The 15,877-nt window shown below is 35.7% G+C and overlaps 1 protein-coding gene across 4 annotated transcripts in view; it reads left to right on the top strand.

Moving 5' to 3' along the window:
• Positions 1 to 15,877, top strand: part of FCHSD2 (FCH and double SH3 domains 2) — a 220,281-nt gene that overhangs the window by 193,728 nt on the left and 10,676 nt on the right. For all 4 annotated transcript variants that reach the window (XM_033120312.1, XM_033120314.1, XM_033120313.1 and 1 more), the window contains 2 exons: positions 4,462 to 4,623; positions 12,426 to 12,560. In XM_033120312.1, the coding sequence (XP_032976203.1) occupies positions 4,462 to 4,623; positions 12,426 to 12,560 (297 nt within the window). The remainder of the gene's footprint in view (positions 1 to 4,461; positions 4,624 to 12,425; positions 12,561 to 15,877) is intronic.

Genomic DNA, 15,877 nt, shown 5'->3' with positions numbered 1-15,877 from the left:
AGAAGATATTATTAACAGTAAGCCGATAAATTTGAAAATTTAGATAAAATGGAAAAAGAACTAGAAAAATATCACTTATTAAGACAGACTCAGGAATGATAGAATATCTCAATAGTCTTATTCCCATTAAAGAGAGGAAAACAGTAGTTTTTTAAAAGAAAAAAATCTTATTTTGAGGAAAATCCCTGTTCCACATGGCTTTACTCTTGAGTTCTAATCTTTCAAGGAATAGATAATGCTAAATTTACAAAAAAATTTAAAAATTTTTTTAAAAAGTACATGAATATTCAGCAAGACAATACTAGACCATAAACCAGTGTCAGTAAGTTTAAAAGAATTGATGTCATACAGAATAATACGTTCTCTGACTCATCAAAATTAAAATAAAATTCAGTGACAGAAAGATACCTGGAAAATCCCTAGGTATTTGGAACTTCAATTATTCAAACACAATAATCTGTTGCTGCCTTAAAAAAAAAACCTGTCCAATTTTATGGCAAAAACAGCAATGATTTATTATCCCTCACCATTCTGGGTGTAGGTTTTGCCTGAGATTCCTCAAGGAGCTGCAGTCAGCTAGAGGGTCTGCCAGAGGGCTTGGCCTTTTTTCTGTCTGTTCTTTCATCCCCACATAGGCCAAACGAAAATTCCTCACATGGTGGAGGCACATTCCCAAAAAATCAAGTCCCAATGCCCTTATCGAACCTCTGCTTGCATCAAATTTGCCTATTTCCCATTAGCCAAAACAAATCACATGGACAAGCCCAGAATCAATGTGGGAGGGGACTACGTGAATACCAGGAGGCACGATTCTTTGGGGATAACAGTTTACCACAATTAATGGGATCTTAGTTAAATCATTTTTCCATCTATAAAATGGAGTTTATGATATCCATCCCCAGGATTGTTGTGTGGATTAAATGAAATAATATAATCACATAGTTCCTAGTTATTTTGATATGATAAAGGTTATTTGGAGTGGTTTTTTCTTAAACACCAAAGGTAATTTAGAGTGGCAAATATTATCATCTACCATTATTCATTTCCTGCTACATATGCAAGGCACTGTCCTAAATAGTAGGGTTATAATAGATACAGTCCTTATCCTTAGAGAAATGATATTTTAAGGTAAGTTAATTAAGCCCAAATTAGATTTACAGATTTTATATAATAATTATTGAAAAGTTTCATGAGCTCAACTGTGGCTTGACACTTGGATATACTTATGTTAAAGTTTATATTAAAATCAGTTAATTGACAGTGTTAATACACCAAGATTCTATAACCTAAAGGACCTGGCTTTTCAAAACATTTTAAAAAGAGAGTCTCTGTCTCTTTACAAGTTCTAAAAATGATTTAGTTAAGTTATACCTAGAATGCCATCTAGTTACAGAGAGCTATGCTCTCTACAAAATTTTAATCTATTGGCAAATCATCAAAATTCATTTGAAAACACTGGAAAATTCTGCTTTTAAGCAGTTGTTAAAATATAAACAGAACTCTAAAGGAAATATAGCAATGTTTATTCTGGAACTGCAATATTGGTTGTATGGTAAAGCACTGACAAAAATAAATATTACAAAAACTAGATTACTTGGTATTGAGAAAACAGAATAAACTGTATCTCTCTCTGTGTGTGTCTCTCTCTCTCTCTCTCTCTCTCTCTCTCTCTCTCTCTCTCTCTCTGTCTCTCTCTCTCTCTCTTCCTCTCTCTCTCCCCCTCCCCTGTTTCTCTGCTTCAGTGGCTAAATGACTTACATTTATGATTTCCAAGAAAGGGTTTGCTGATTCATTCCTTTTTTAAAAAAACATTTCATTGCCTACATTAGTTTAAAATGCACATTAGGATGGTGCTGAGACAACGGGATATCCACATGCAAAAGACCCCTACTTCATACCATACACCAAAATTAACTCTACTCAAAATTATCAAACACCAAAATATAACAAGTAAAACTGTTAATATAAAACTCTTATGAGAAATCACTTGGATGAATCTTTCTGACCTTGGATTAATGTCTTAGATATGATACCAAAAGCCCAAGCAATAGATAAATTGGACTTAATCAAGATTTAAAACTTTTGTGCTTCAAAAGGCACTATCAAGAAAGTGTAAGACAACCCACAGGATGGGGGAAAGTATTTGCAAAGTATGTGTCTGAAAAGGAACTTTTATTTAGAATACATAAAAATTCTTAAAATTAAAAGACAAAAATAAAAAGACAACTCAATTTTAAAATGGGCAAAGGATCTGAATAGACATTCTCCAAAGAAGATACACAAATGATCAATCAAACCATGAAAAGATGCTTGACATTATTAGTCATCAGGGAAATACAAATCAAAACCACAGTGAGATACCACTTTACACCCACTGGGATGGCTAGAATCAAAAAGGCAGACATTAACAAGTGTTTGCCAGGATGTGGAGAAATGATACCCTGCTGGTGGGATTGTCAAATGAGACAGCTGCTTTGGAAAACAGTCTGGCGTTTCCCCAAATGGTTAAACAAATCATTACTTTATCACCAAGCAATTCCAGTCCTAGGTATATACCCAAAAGAAAGGAAATATATATCTACACAAAAACTTCCACACTAATGTGTTTAGCAGTGTTATTCATATTAGCCAAAAGATCGAAACAACCCAAATGTCTATCAGTTGACAAATGGATAAACACAATGTGATATATCCATACAATATAATGTTATTTCGCCAAATAAAAGTAATGAAATACTGATACATGTTACAACATGGATGAACCTCACACAAAAAAACCCCACATATTGTATGATTCTGTTTATATTAAATGTTCAGAATAGGTAAATCTATATAGAGAGAAAATAGATTAATGGTTGCCAGAGGCTGCTGGGATGGGAATAAGGGATAGTGGAGCAATAACTAAAGGATACAGGGTTTCTTTTGAAGATGATAAAAATGTTCTAAAATTGGGGATATAAACGAATGCATTGTATACTTTAAACAGGTGAATTTTATGGTATACAAGCTTTATGTCAAAAAAGCTGTGGCGAAAAATAAATTATTAGAAGAATAAGCAGATTTTTGCAGGACTATTTACCAAATAGTGTGCCTCCAAGTCAAAAACTCTACTTTCTTTAAAGATTTATATGATATCCAAAATCACTGAATTTTCTATTTAAAATTATTAACATGGACAATTTTATGTGATATGAATTTTAATCTTGGTTCTTAAAAATCTATATGCTTCAAAATCTTAAGAATACAAAATAAATTCAACAGTGAGAGCTCAGTGAAACAAGTCAGAGCTCAGATCCTTTTTGTACTGACATCCCCCAGCAGAAAATTCAGAGAGAGATCAAACTTGCATACCAGAAGGGCTCAGTGAACACATTTGTTTGTCCAAGAGACCCTCAAAATGCCATCAAGTAAGAGTCCTTAAAATTATCTTAGTGGAGCCTTCAAATGTTGGAGAAAGAGACTACCACTCTAATATGTGGAACAATGAAGCTGCATATATTACTGCTAAAACGAAAGAGTGATACTTACAAAATACAATCTCTCTGAACAAAGCATAACTGATATATAGTGTTATGAGAAGTATGGATTTCAGGGACTGGCATATTTTCAAAACTGGAAATGTTTTGCAGATTGGCTCCCTTTTAGCTGTGGTGTAGAGTGAAAGACCACGGGAAGCAGGAGTGTTGATTACTGGAGTGAGGCTGTGGTTGATTGGCTGCCGTGCAGAAGCATGGGGCTGTCACTGATTGGCTGACTTTCAGAGGCATAGCTATTAGAACACAGCAGTTAACCATTTGATTGGAACAGATTTATACTGGTTCAGTGGTTTACTTGCTTGCCTCTTGGAACAACAGCCAAAAAACAAGCTGTATTTCCCTCTTGTTTTTTAAATGTAAAGAATATGAGCTTTTCTCAATCTTTACTAGTAATTTCTGACAGCTGCATCACAATTTAATTTAAAATATTTACTCAGGCAGTCAAGAGTCATGAAAGTTTTTAAGAAAGGTAGTGAAATGATGAGATCATTTGCAGACTTGTAGAAGGTGGGTTATAGAAGACAAGAAAAATTCCAAGAGGTGGATTAGAAGGCTGTTGAAGGTGCTAGATCTTAGGATATTCTGAGGCATGGCCTGGTTAAGAAGAAAAGAATGCAGTGCAGACTTTATGGCACATTAATATTTTACTCTTCATAAGTTATATTTGATATCTTGTCAAAATGCAAGTGTGCCATTTGCTATTATCAGCAGCCGCTGATTCCTGTTTTTGTGTCCCTTCCCTCCCACTCCCTCTTTACCTTTTCCCCCCTTCCCTGTCCAACTGAAAAATTAACAACTATGCCAAGGCAGAATTACTAGTGAATATCAAGATTGTTCTAATTAATAAGTCAGAAATAACTTAAAAACAGTCAATTTGAGAGAAAAAAAATACCTTGATTTCTAACCATTTTCTTGGTTTTCTTAGATAATTAAGTTGAAAGCTGAAGCCCGGCTGGACCTGCTAAAGCAGATCGGTGTTTCTGTGGACACATGGCTGAAGAGTGCAATGAACCAAGTAATGGAGGAACTGGAAAATGAGCGATGGGCTCGGCTTCCTGCAGTGACCAATAATGGCACTTTACACTCGGTACGGTTGCTCTTCTTGGATACGATGGGCTGACTTTCATTGAAGGATGCTATTCTTTGACTACGTAGCCAAACCTGGCAGTAGCCAAATTTTTAAAGAGAAAAATAATGGTTTTGCTATAGTGGTTTGTGTTTTTTTTCTTTAGCTTATCACTAATTGAGTAAAACTTAGTGCGAGAAAGAAAGGGGGGAAGGAGTAGTGCTCTTTTCAAATGTGTAGTGAAGCATATATTGTCACTAGCTGGTTTATCAGTGCCAATTTACCACACTCACTATTCCATTCATCAAGTAGATATGCTTCTTGTCTGGAAGTAGCAGCATAAAAATTGTCATCTAGGGTTTCTGAAGTTCTCAGAAGTCTTTTCTAGTGTAAATGAAAATAAACATCCAAAGAGTTAGAAACAATCTTAAAGAAGGGAAAGGAACGCTCTTGGCCTGTGGCTTCGTCTTTTCTGTTCACGAGGGCTTTCACATTCTGCTCACCGTGTCTTCATCAGGGAGACAGGTATGCGTTCGCAAACAAGGCCGGAACTCAAGCTTAAGTTTTCAAGTCCTGGGCTCTTTCCACTCCGATGTCATACAATTCAACCTTAGTTTTTCATGTTGGAGATCTGAGTACCAGAAAAGCTTAGTGATTTGCCCGATATTACGTAGGTGGATATATGACGCCTAACTGGTCAAAGGTAATTTCTGCTGCTACCTCCCTACCCATTACTCTCTCTCATCCTGTTCATTTCCTTGTGGCATTTATTATAATCTGTGTTTGTCCTCTTTATTTGTTTTGTTTGTTGTCTGTCTTCCTCTCTAGAATGTAATCTTCATGTCTTCCTGGTTCATTGCTCTGCACAGCAAAGTGCCTGGCACATAGTAGGTACACAATAAATATCTGTTGAAGAAAGAAATGAATGGGTGGACAATCTATGGAAGGTTAATTTTTATTTCACTAGTAATGGAAATCCACCTGGGGAAAATAAGCACACATCTTCTTGACTTTGGGGTTAGAAGAGCTTGCCCTGTTTTCAGTACAACAGAATTGCTCTGTGTCATGAAATATCTCTCTTATTGCATCTTTAAGTCACAATTCCCATCTAGTTCAGGTTATTCTGTTGTTCAGAAGATGACAGAAAATTCCAGGCATAAATTTGTTTTTGGCTTCTTCAACAGCATTGTAGGCAACTAATCAAACCCTTGATTTTCCTTGGACTAGCACTTTTTCTAACTAAATCAACTGGGCGGGCACTTATCACCTGACTGTGTGCCTTCTTCCTGGGCAAATCATAGATGAGCAAGACTTGGTCTCTCTCCTCAAAGAGCTGACAAGCTGGTAGAGCAGTCAGGCTTTTATAGCTCTTAGTGATACATGGTGTTGTATGACTGGGCTTCTATACAGCAAACTCAAAATTGCTTACTCCTAACTCATCTCCACACCTTGGAAAAAGTCACCTCTCTGTGTTTCAGAGAGAAGGTTAGGTTAAATGATTCTCCAACTCAAAATCTCATGATTTTGTGAAATGCTGTCAGAAAAGTTCAATATCAGCTAGAAAAATAAGGAGGTTCACGCCAAGAAGGAAATGTCATTTGAGATAGTCTGTGAAGAATTTTAACAGGAGATCAAGAAGGGCTTCTGAGTGTGAAGGAAGGAAATGAAGATGTGTCTAGTACAGTGTCTGGCAGTGAGTACAGTCTGGTAGTGAGTGTTGATTAAATTGGATATTTTTGAAAACTGCCCAAAGGCATCAGCTCATCTAGAGACATATTATACACTCTGTGAAGGGAGAACTCTGCAATTCCACCCCACTCTTCTTCCTTCTCGTCAGTCTTACGGAGCCTGTGTCTTCCCACTTTTGGCTGAGGAATATATTTTGTGGAAGCTCTACTAACAATATAAATAAGGGAGAGATGTAGGCACAAAATAACTTAATGAAGTCTCAATATTTATTTAACCTGCTTTTAAATGACAGCACTGAAGTAATTCAGAGGCAGTTGTATCTCTTCACACTGACAGCTGGCTGGCTAGGAGCATAGAACAGAAATACATATTCTGGGGACCAAATTATTTCTTCCATTATGGATGCCAACAAAAGCATTAGTCATCAAGTTTAGAATTCCCTTCCATCTGGAAAACATGGTTATTACTACTGTTAGACAGTAACAGCGTAAAATGCCTTATAGAAGATCAGTGTTTTTAAAATACACAATCTGTTTACTTTATAAGAATAAGGAAGGAAGTATACTTACTTGGGCATTAACTCTTTGTCTTCTGTATTATGCTGTGATACAGAATACAGGATTGGGAAGTAAAAATGACAAAGAATCACAGAATATAGCAACATTTTTTTTAAAAGGACAGCAGTCTGTTGATACAGTTACTCAATTGGTGTTTAACCGAAACCTACACACAGCTTCCTATGATTGGATTGCTGACAATGACCCATCAGTCTTTTGGTCACTTCTCTTCCCCTTCTCTTAGTTTCCTGTCTTCTCTTACTCAAAACTCCATACCCAGCTTACAACCTAATTTTGAAATTATATTAATTTTAGAATAGAAAAATTTATATAACTAGATTACAAAAAAAATTAGAAAGTACAAAAGAGAATGACCTAAACCTCCATCCTTATAACACCACTGTTAGCAACTTGATGTAATTCCTTCCTCTTTGTATTATTCTTTTTTAAATATATTTATCATAATAATGTTAATTTTGTATATTTTTCCGTCTAACATTCCATATTGCTGAAAGGTCTTCCTGATCATCCTTTTCATGTCCATATAGTATTCCATCAGGAAAGTACCATGATTCACTTATAGGTTCAATATTTAGATTGCTTCCAGATAGTCTAAATAATACTCTAAAAAACATTTGTGTACATTTTTCTCCCATACTGGGGATTTTTTTCTGTAATATAGATTTTTAGAAGTAGAATTACTCAGTCATATATTAGTTCTTTGTTTGAGTTTGGTTTATTTTTGTTCTATTTTTTTTTTCTTTAGATTCTCAACCTATAGCTGACACTGTTTAGGTGACTTTGTCTTCAGCTACTTCCCCCAGCTATCATAAAAAGCATTCTGACATCTACCTTTTTGTCTAAAGTTCTGCTCATTAAAGAGATAACCCTTTATTCCCTTTATCATGATTCATTTAAATTGCTGTGCATTTCTTTTTTCCTTTTTTTTTTTTTAGGCGTCTGTTGAATCATCGTTGAATGTCCTATTTTCAATGTAATTAATGGTTTTATAGCATCTTCAAGTACTATGTGGCCAGTTGTCATTAAAATTCCCAAGCTTTACTGATAATTTTTAACAGCTTTGCAGAGGCATAATTGACATAAATAGACGGCACATATCTAAAGTGTACAATTTGATACATTTTAATATATGAATACACCAGTGAAACCCTCGCCACAATTAAGATAATGAACATATCCTCCCCCAAAAATTTCCTCGTGCTCCTTCCAGCCCCTCAGTCAACCACTGATCTTCTTTCTGTCACTATAGATTACTTTTTATTTTCTAGAATTTTATATAAACAGAATCATAACAATGTTTTGACTGGCTTTTTTTTTTTGACTGGCTTCTTGCACTTAGCATGATTATTTTTTGAGGATAATCCATGTTGTTGAATATGTCAGTAGTTCATTTCTTTTCATTGCTGAGGAGCATTCTGTTGTGTGAATATACCACAGTTTGTTTACCCATTCGCCTGATGATGGGCATTTGACTTGTTTGGGGCTATTGCAAGTAAAACTGCTATGAATATATGTTTTGGGAGGGTCATATAGTAGGTATATGTTTTACATTTTAAGAAACTGACAAACTGTTTTCCAAAGTGGTGGTACCATTTTACATTCCTATCAGTAAGATACCAGTGTTGCAGTTGTTTCACAGCCTTGTTAAAACTTGCTATGGTCAGTCTTTCTAATTTTAGACATTCTAATAGGTGTGCAGTAGTATATCACTGTAACTTTAATTTGCATTTTATTAATAATGAGCATCTTTTCATATGATGAAATAGTTGTCTTCATCATAGAGATAAGGTTGAGAAGTTAAATAATTTTCTCAAAGTCATACGACAAGTAAATCGCATAGTCAGCATTCAGACCCAAGCCTGTTGGACTGAAGAACCCACTGCTTTCTAGTTCATTACAGTACCTTAAAGTGATGAAGCCCTTCAGAGTTTCTTTTGCTGAGAAGAAGAAGATAGCTATCAACACCAACTCAAAATGGTTCTCCTTATCTGCCCTTGCAATAAAAGTAAGCATTTTACAACATCTAAGAAAGGAAAAATATTAGTACAGCTAGAAAAAATAGTTTTGATTGAAGTTCTGTCCAGTGACAGGAAGGAAAAGGGGTAAAAGACCAGTTGTTAAGAAACTAAGCGATGTAAAAGCATGTGGCAGTGACCCCTATTGCTGTCAGTGCAACCTTCCATTCCCTTTCATGAGAATCAAAAAATGAACTCCAAATAAAGAGGAAAGAAGGAATGTTTAGTATCAAACAACGTTGCCAAGATAAAATGTTTTGGATTGATTCCCAGTGCCAAAGCGCAGGACACATTAACATTCCTTATGTATTTTTGGAAACTTACTCTACCCACATTGGCTTTCATTTTAGTTTTTATAGATGTATGGGTGTTTTGTTTTGGTTTGGTTTTTGTAATGCCCCAATTTTTTTTTATGTCTATAACCTTTACTAGAATATGAAAGCAACTTCTAGCATGTGAGCCTCATCTTTTATGATACAGTGCCTTGTTAGAAAACAATGGAATCATAAGCCTGCGATTTGAAAGGTCAAGATTTGACTCTATTTTGTCTTTGACCTGACTGACCATAAATGAATTACTTGTACGATGAAGTACACAATTACCTCACTCAGTTTTGGAGAACTTTCGATAGTAGTTATAAATGAAAATATATAGGGCTTTTTAAATGGAGTCAACAAATGTGACAGAAAATATGTATTATTTATGCTTCTGGACCCCTACACACATAATTCTATAAGGTTTTATTAGAGAGATACCAGTAAAGAGGAGAGTCAGTTTTAAAACATTAATGACAATTACTCAAGAGAAATCACTTTAATTCTTTAAAAAGTATAACTTGGCAACATAGGCAACTTCTGCGTTTTGACCCATTGAATCCCAGGAAGTCTTCTCTGACCCTCTTCTCCAGTCACCTCTTCCATATTCACACTTCCCTACGCCCTTAGCATTTAGTTGTGGTAGTTTTCCGCTCTAGGTTGTGAGCTCCTGCAAAGTAGACAAGGTGTCCTTTCTTTCATGTCTGAGAGCCTAGCATAATGTTCAACATATCGTAGGTATTTGATATTTTAATGAATTGTTCTAACTTCATTCTTTATATCCTTAATGTGTAAACATTGGTGCCTTTGTAGGTTTGGACGTGGGGAAAAGTGGCCAAATAAGTAAGCGTTTATATGTAGCTAGAAACAAAGAAATCCGTAAGCCTGGTTTGTTTCTTCTTTATTGGAGTTTTAGTTTAAACAGTAAAACATGCTTATTCTAATAGTCACATAGTACACAGGTATATAAAAAATAAGTCAGTCATCTCCTCTATTCTCCAGTCTTTATTCTTCTTACTCTGCCTCCTTACTCTGTCAGATATTTATACTCATATAAATATTATCTGTACTTTAATATCATGGACAGTATTCTAGGTAAATATACTTTTTATACTGAATACCATTTTAATTAATATATGCCTTTTAGCTATGGTGAGTAATATACATTTAAACTTGGTTTCAAAATTATTTTCCTTGTGCTATATTCAAAAGGGAATGTGCCCCTTTTTTGTAATAACATAAAATTTACCCTTTGAACAATTTTTAAGTGTACAGTTCAGTGGCATTAAGTACAGTCACATTGTTATGCAGCCATCACCATCATCCATCTCCAGAACTGTTTTCATCTTGCAAAAGTAAAACTCTGTACCCATTAAACAATAGCTCTCCATTCTTCCCCCAGTCCTCAGTTTCTGGCAGCCAACATTCTAATTTCTGTCTCTGAATTTGACTACTCTAGGTACCTCATAAGTAGAATCATACAGTATTTATCTGTTTGTGACTGGCTTTTTTTTACATAACATTAATGTCCTCAAGCTTCAACCATATTGTAGCATGTGTCAGGATTTCCTTCTTTTTTAAGGCTGAGCAATCTTCTATTGTATATACACACTATATTTTGTTCATCCATTGATCTGTCCATGGACACTTGGGTTGCTATGTGGCTATTCACAATTTTGGCTATTGTGAATAATGCAGTTATGAACATTGATGTACAAATATCTTTTCCACTCCCTGCTTTCAAAATCTTTGGGGTGTATACCTAGAAGTGAAATTTCTGAAGCATATGGTAATTGTGTGTTAAATTGTTTGAGGAACCGCCATACCGTTTTCCACAACAGCTGCAGCATTTTACATTCCTCCAGCAGTACACAAGTGTTCCAATTTCTCCACATCCTCACTGACACTTAGTTCCTTGTTTTTTGATAATAGCCATCTTAATGGATGTGAATGTTACCTTGTTATAGTTTGGAATTGCATTTCCCTAATGGTTAGTGATGTTGAGTGTCTTCTCATGTATTTAATGGCCATTTGGATATCTTCTTTGGAAAAATGCCTATTCAAGTCCTTTGTCCATTTTTGAAATGGGTTGTTTTTTATTCTTGAGTTTTAGGCCTTTTTTAAATATATTCTGGATATTAATCCCTTATCAGATATATGAATTGCAAATATTTTCTCTTATTCTGTGGGTTGCCTTTTTACTCTGCTGTCCTTTGATGCACAAAAGTTTTTAATTTGATGAAGTCCAATTTATCTATTTTTTTCTTTAGTTGTGTATGCTTTTGGTGTCATATCCAAAAATCATAGCCAAATCCAGTGTCATGAAGCTTTTCCCCTGTTTTTCTCTAAGAGTTTTATCTCTTATGTTTAGGTCTTCAATCCATTTGAGTTAATTTTTGTAAGGTAGGGGTCCAGCTTCACTCTTTTACATGTGGATATTTAGTTTTCCCAGTACCATTTGTTGAAGACTGTCCTTACCCCATTGAATAGTGTTGGGACCCTTGTTTAAAATCATATAACCATATATGCAAAGGTTATTCTGGGGCTTTCTATTCCATAACTCATTTTTAATGGGTGTTCTTGATCTATAAAATGGACACATCATAGTTTATTCAAGCATTCCTCTATTGATGGACATATGGATTGTGTTCAGGCTTTGCCACTACAGGCAGTGTTTCAGTAAACATCCTAGGATATGTAGTCTTACATCCTGGTGCTTTTATTTCTCCATGATAGAGTCACAAAAGTGAAATTGCTATATGTTTAGTTTTTAATTTCAGTAGGCAGGTTATTTTGTTAAAGGATATATCAATTTATCTTTCTGTCAGCTGTAGATGAAAGCCTGTTTCTCCGCATCCTTGGTAGCATTTAGAAATCTTTTTAATGTTCCCCAATATGAGCAGTTTAAAATGGTAAGAGGCCTTTATTAGTCAGTATTTAACAGTGAAAAGTGAAAGGATGCTGACAAATATTTCTTATATATTTGAAAGACATTTACTCTTGGTTTTAAGAAGAAAAATATCTCTGTCCTTCACAACATGAAAAATGCAAGTGAGAACAGATACTTATTTGTATGTGCAGTTGAATAAGTAAGTTAATATTTTTAAGTATTAAGTATTAATACTTAAGTATTAATACTTTAAGTATTAAAGTTTTAATTATTTCTCCTGCTTTCGACTATTTTCTTGAAGTAAGCAAGCTAGCCAGTGGCTTCTAATTTTTCCTAGCTTAACGCAGATACTGAAAGAGAAGAAGGAGAAGAGTTTGAAGACAACATGGATGTTTTTGATGACAGCAGTTCCAGCCCTTCTGGCACCTTAAGAAATTATCCACTCACCTGCAAAGTTGTTTATTCCTACAAGGTTTGTATTTTTCTAACATATTGCTCTTATTAAATTGTGACAACTCTGAATATACACACAACTGTATCTACCCAGCCTTTCATGCTGTGCTTACCATACATTGGTGTTCACTTAGTATTAGAGGTAGCATAACATAGTGGTGAGGAGTCGAGGCTCTGATGTGGGACTCCTGGGTGAAAATCCTGTCTCTCCCACTTATGAGCGATACGACACTTGTCCCGAGTCTCCGTGAGCCTAGTTTTCTTATCTATATTATGGGGATAATGTTATAAGGTTAGTTTTAAGATTAAATGAGATGACACTTTTATGGCAAAGCACTTAGTACAGTGCCTGACATCTTGTAAACTCTCAGTACATAGAATTCTTACCCTTCTCAGCAGTTGCCTGCTTGACATAGAACCCTCCATTAGGATGACCCTCAAAACTCATGTTAAAAGACAGTTGTTTACAAAGCAGTTTTGTTAAACTTTACCTCTCCTAATCTTAATATAACCACCTCTTGTTTCCATGTTAAGCAGGGACCTGGATAAAAAGATGCCAGAATTTCTAAACCTCATTTGGTATAATAGTTCTTAATCTCTCTCACCCCTGCCCTGCTTTCACATTAACTTTTTATTCATACAAAGTAAACTGCATTTCAATTCCCAGTTCCTCTCTGTCCCTCACTCCTCATCGAGTCCATCAGCCAGTCCTGTTGAGTCCACCTCATATCCTGAATCCAGGCCCTTTGCTTTGATTAGTGTAAAACGAAAAAGCTCGTAATTGGTATCCCTTCTTCATATTTGCCTCTTAACAGTCCATTTTTCACTCTGCAGCCAGAATTATCTCTAACACATAAAGGAAATTATTTTATTTCCCTGCCTAAAACCCTTGTAAAGCTTTCTATCACATATAGGAAAACAAACTCTACAATAGGGTCTATAATATACAGATTGATCTTCCTAGTTTCATGTCAGACCATTCCCCCACCTAACCCACTTACTATACCTTAGCCACTCTGGCTGCCTTTCAGTCTTCAAAAGCACCATGCTCCTTCCAGATGTGACAACTTTGCACTTGGCTGCCCCGTCTTCCTAGAACTGTCTTTCCCCCAATGTTGGTTGGCTGCCTACTGCTGTTCATTGAGGCTCAGCTCATGTAGTGCTTCCTCGGGTCTCCTCTGACCACCTAAATACATACCTAACTCCTCCGTCACTCACTACTCTCTATACCATTGCCCTCTTGCGCTTTTTAAATGGACTGTATAGCACTTATCCCCAGCCAGACTTACTCCTACTTGTTGTCATAGTTCTTTGTTTGGCTCCCCACTGAAAGTTCGTGAAGGCAGAAACCTTGTCTGTGTCTGTACATCCTGTCTGTGTGTGTTCAGCACCTAGGACAGTGCCTGGCACATTGTAAGTCCTCCGTAAATAATTGTGGTGTGAATAAATGAATGATGTAAGAAAGGCATGAACAAATGAACCCTCCTCTGGCTCCCATGCTGATGGAGACCCAATGCTTAAGGGACAGGAAGAGAGAAAGGATGTGGAGAGAATCTTCAACAATCGTATACGGCACGGCCTCACTCCCACTGTCAGCATCCCTGGGTAGCCAGAAGTTGGCTGTATTTACTCTTTGACATCAGTCGTTTCCAGACTTTTTAGTTTAGCATCCTTTCATTATATATTTAAATTAAAAAGACTTCCTCTTTTCTAAAAGGATTGGGATTTTTTTGTTTTCATTGTAAGCTATATTGATAATCTTTCGAAAATTTGAAGTCATCTTCTGAGATGCTTGGAAAGGTGTTATAGAGTCTTATAAAACTAAGTTTGGGAATGTTTCCCCATCTCACCTCTCAATAGTGTATTTACTTTGAAGTTTAGAATTAAAATTTAAGGTCCTTAAATGGAGAGGGTCCTAAGGGTCTGAGTGATTACAAACATCTCACATTCATCCAACAGTCCCTGAATGGGAATATCCCTGCCATGTCCCTACGGTAAATCAGATTGTAAAATTGTGTTTAATCAGTTAATCATTGAACATTTATTGAATGTCCATTTTGTGATAAGCTCGGGGGATATAAGATTTAATATGACATAATCCCTCCCCCCTGAGAAATGGATAGTCTGAGGGAGTAAATATTAAACTGAAAACAACAGAATATGTATGAAAACATTTATAGTAGAGGTAAAATCACTAATTCTTCTTGTGATGGTTGGGAGAAATGTTACAGACAAGGTTGCATTTAAATTAGGTCATGGATAAGATCTTTCTAGGTAGGGAAGGGAAGGAACCTTCTAAGCAAAGAGAACGATCGATACAGAGACATAGTTTGATGAGATTATGGGGTATTTGGGAAATGTTAAATTCAGTGATACATGAGCATCAAATATGGGGAATTAGAGCAGCTGGAAATAAAGATATTTGCTGTCAGATAGGAAAGTTGACCAGGCTGTAGTTTGGCTTTTATCCTGGCTGGGAGGAGCCACGGGGTGTTCTAAAATCAGACTGAACTTTTCAGAAGGTGCTCCTGGTCGTGGCATTGATACTCTAGAGGATCGATTACTAACTGTAAGCCTAATAGTGATTCGTATAGTCCAGACCAGCCAGGAAGACCTAGATAATGTGGTGAAAATGAAGAAAAGCTATATTTAAGGACCATATTCAAAAGCCTTAAAAATACTCATAACTTTTTTGACCCTACTAGCATATATCCTAAGGAAATGACCCACAGTATAGAAAAATGTTTTGGATACAAAATGTTCTTTCATCATAGTACTACTTTATAATAACTCAAAGTTGGCAATCCAATAAGGGAATAGTTAAATAAACTTACTATTCACATAATGTAACAATAACAAAATGTTATGAAAATAATTGAAAATTAGATTTTTTTATGTAAGAATAAATGCTGCATTATGACCAAAAAAAAGTAACATACCATATTGCCTATACCGTAACACCCCAATTATGCATATTTCCAGTTTTTCTGCAATGACATGATTACTTTTATTATCTGGGAAAAAGTATATTGTTTTAAAAGAAAACAGGAAATTTAGAGAGAGCATGAGAGTAATGGAGGACCTGGTTACTTCTGGAGTTCTGGCTGTCACTGGATATTAGGGCTTCAGGAGGTAGTGTGAGAGTATGTCTTTATTTAATAACCATTTACTGACCACTTGCTGTCTTTAGTTGGGATAAATGAGAAGAATTACATTCCCTGACTTAAGTAAGTCGTTTAGTAGGAAGCCCACAAGGACAAACGACTCACTAGAGTTCCGTGGTCGTCAATGTTAGAGGGATGCATACAGCCTCATAACAAGAGGAGGAGGCAGCTT

The sequence above is a fragment of the Rhinolophus ferrumequinum genome, chromosome 11 (assembly GCF_004115265.2).
Source record: "Rhinolophus ferrumequinum isolate MPI-CBG mRhiFer1 chromosome 11, mRhiFer1_v1.p, whole genome shotgun sequence".
Taxonomy (NCBI): domain Eukaryota; kingdom Metazoa; phylum Chordata; class Mammalia; order Chiroptera; family Rhinolophidae; genus Rhinolophus; species Rhinolophus ferrumequinum.
Note: the sequence above shows the minus strand (reverse complement) of the source record. Positions and strands in the feature narration are given on the sequence as shown.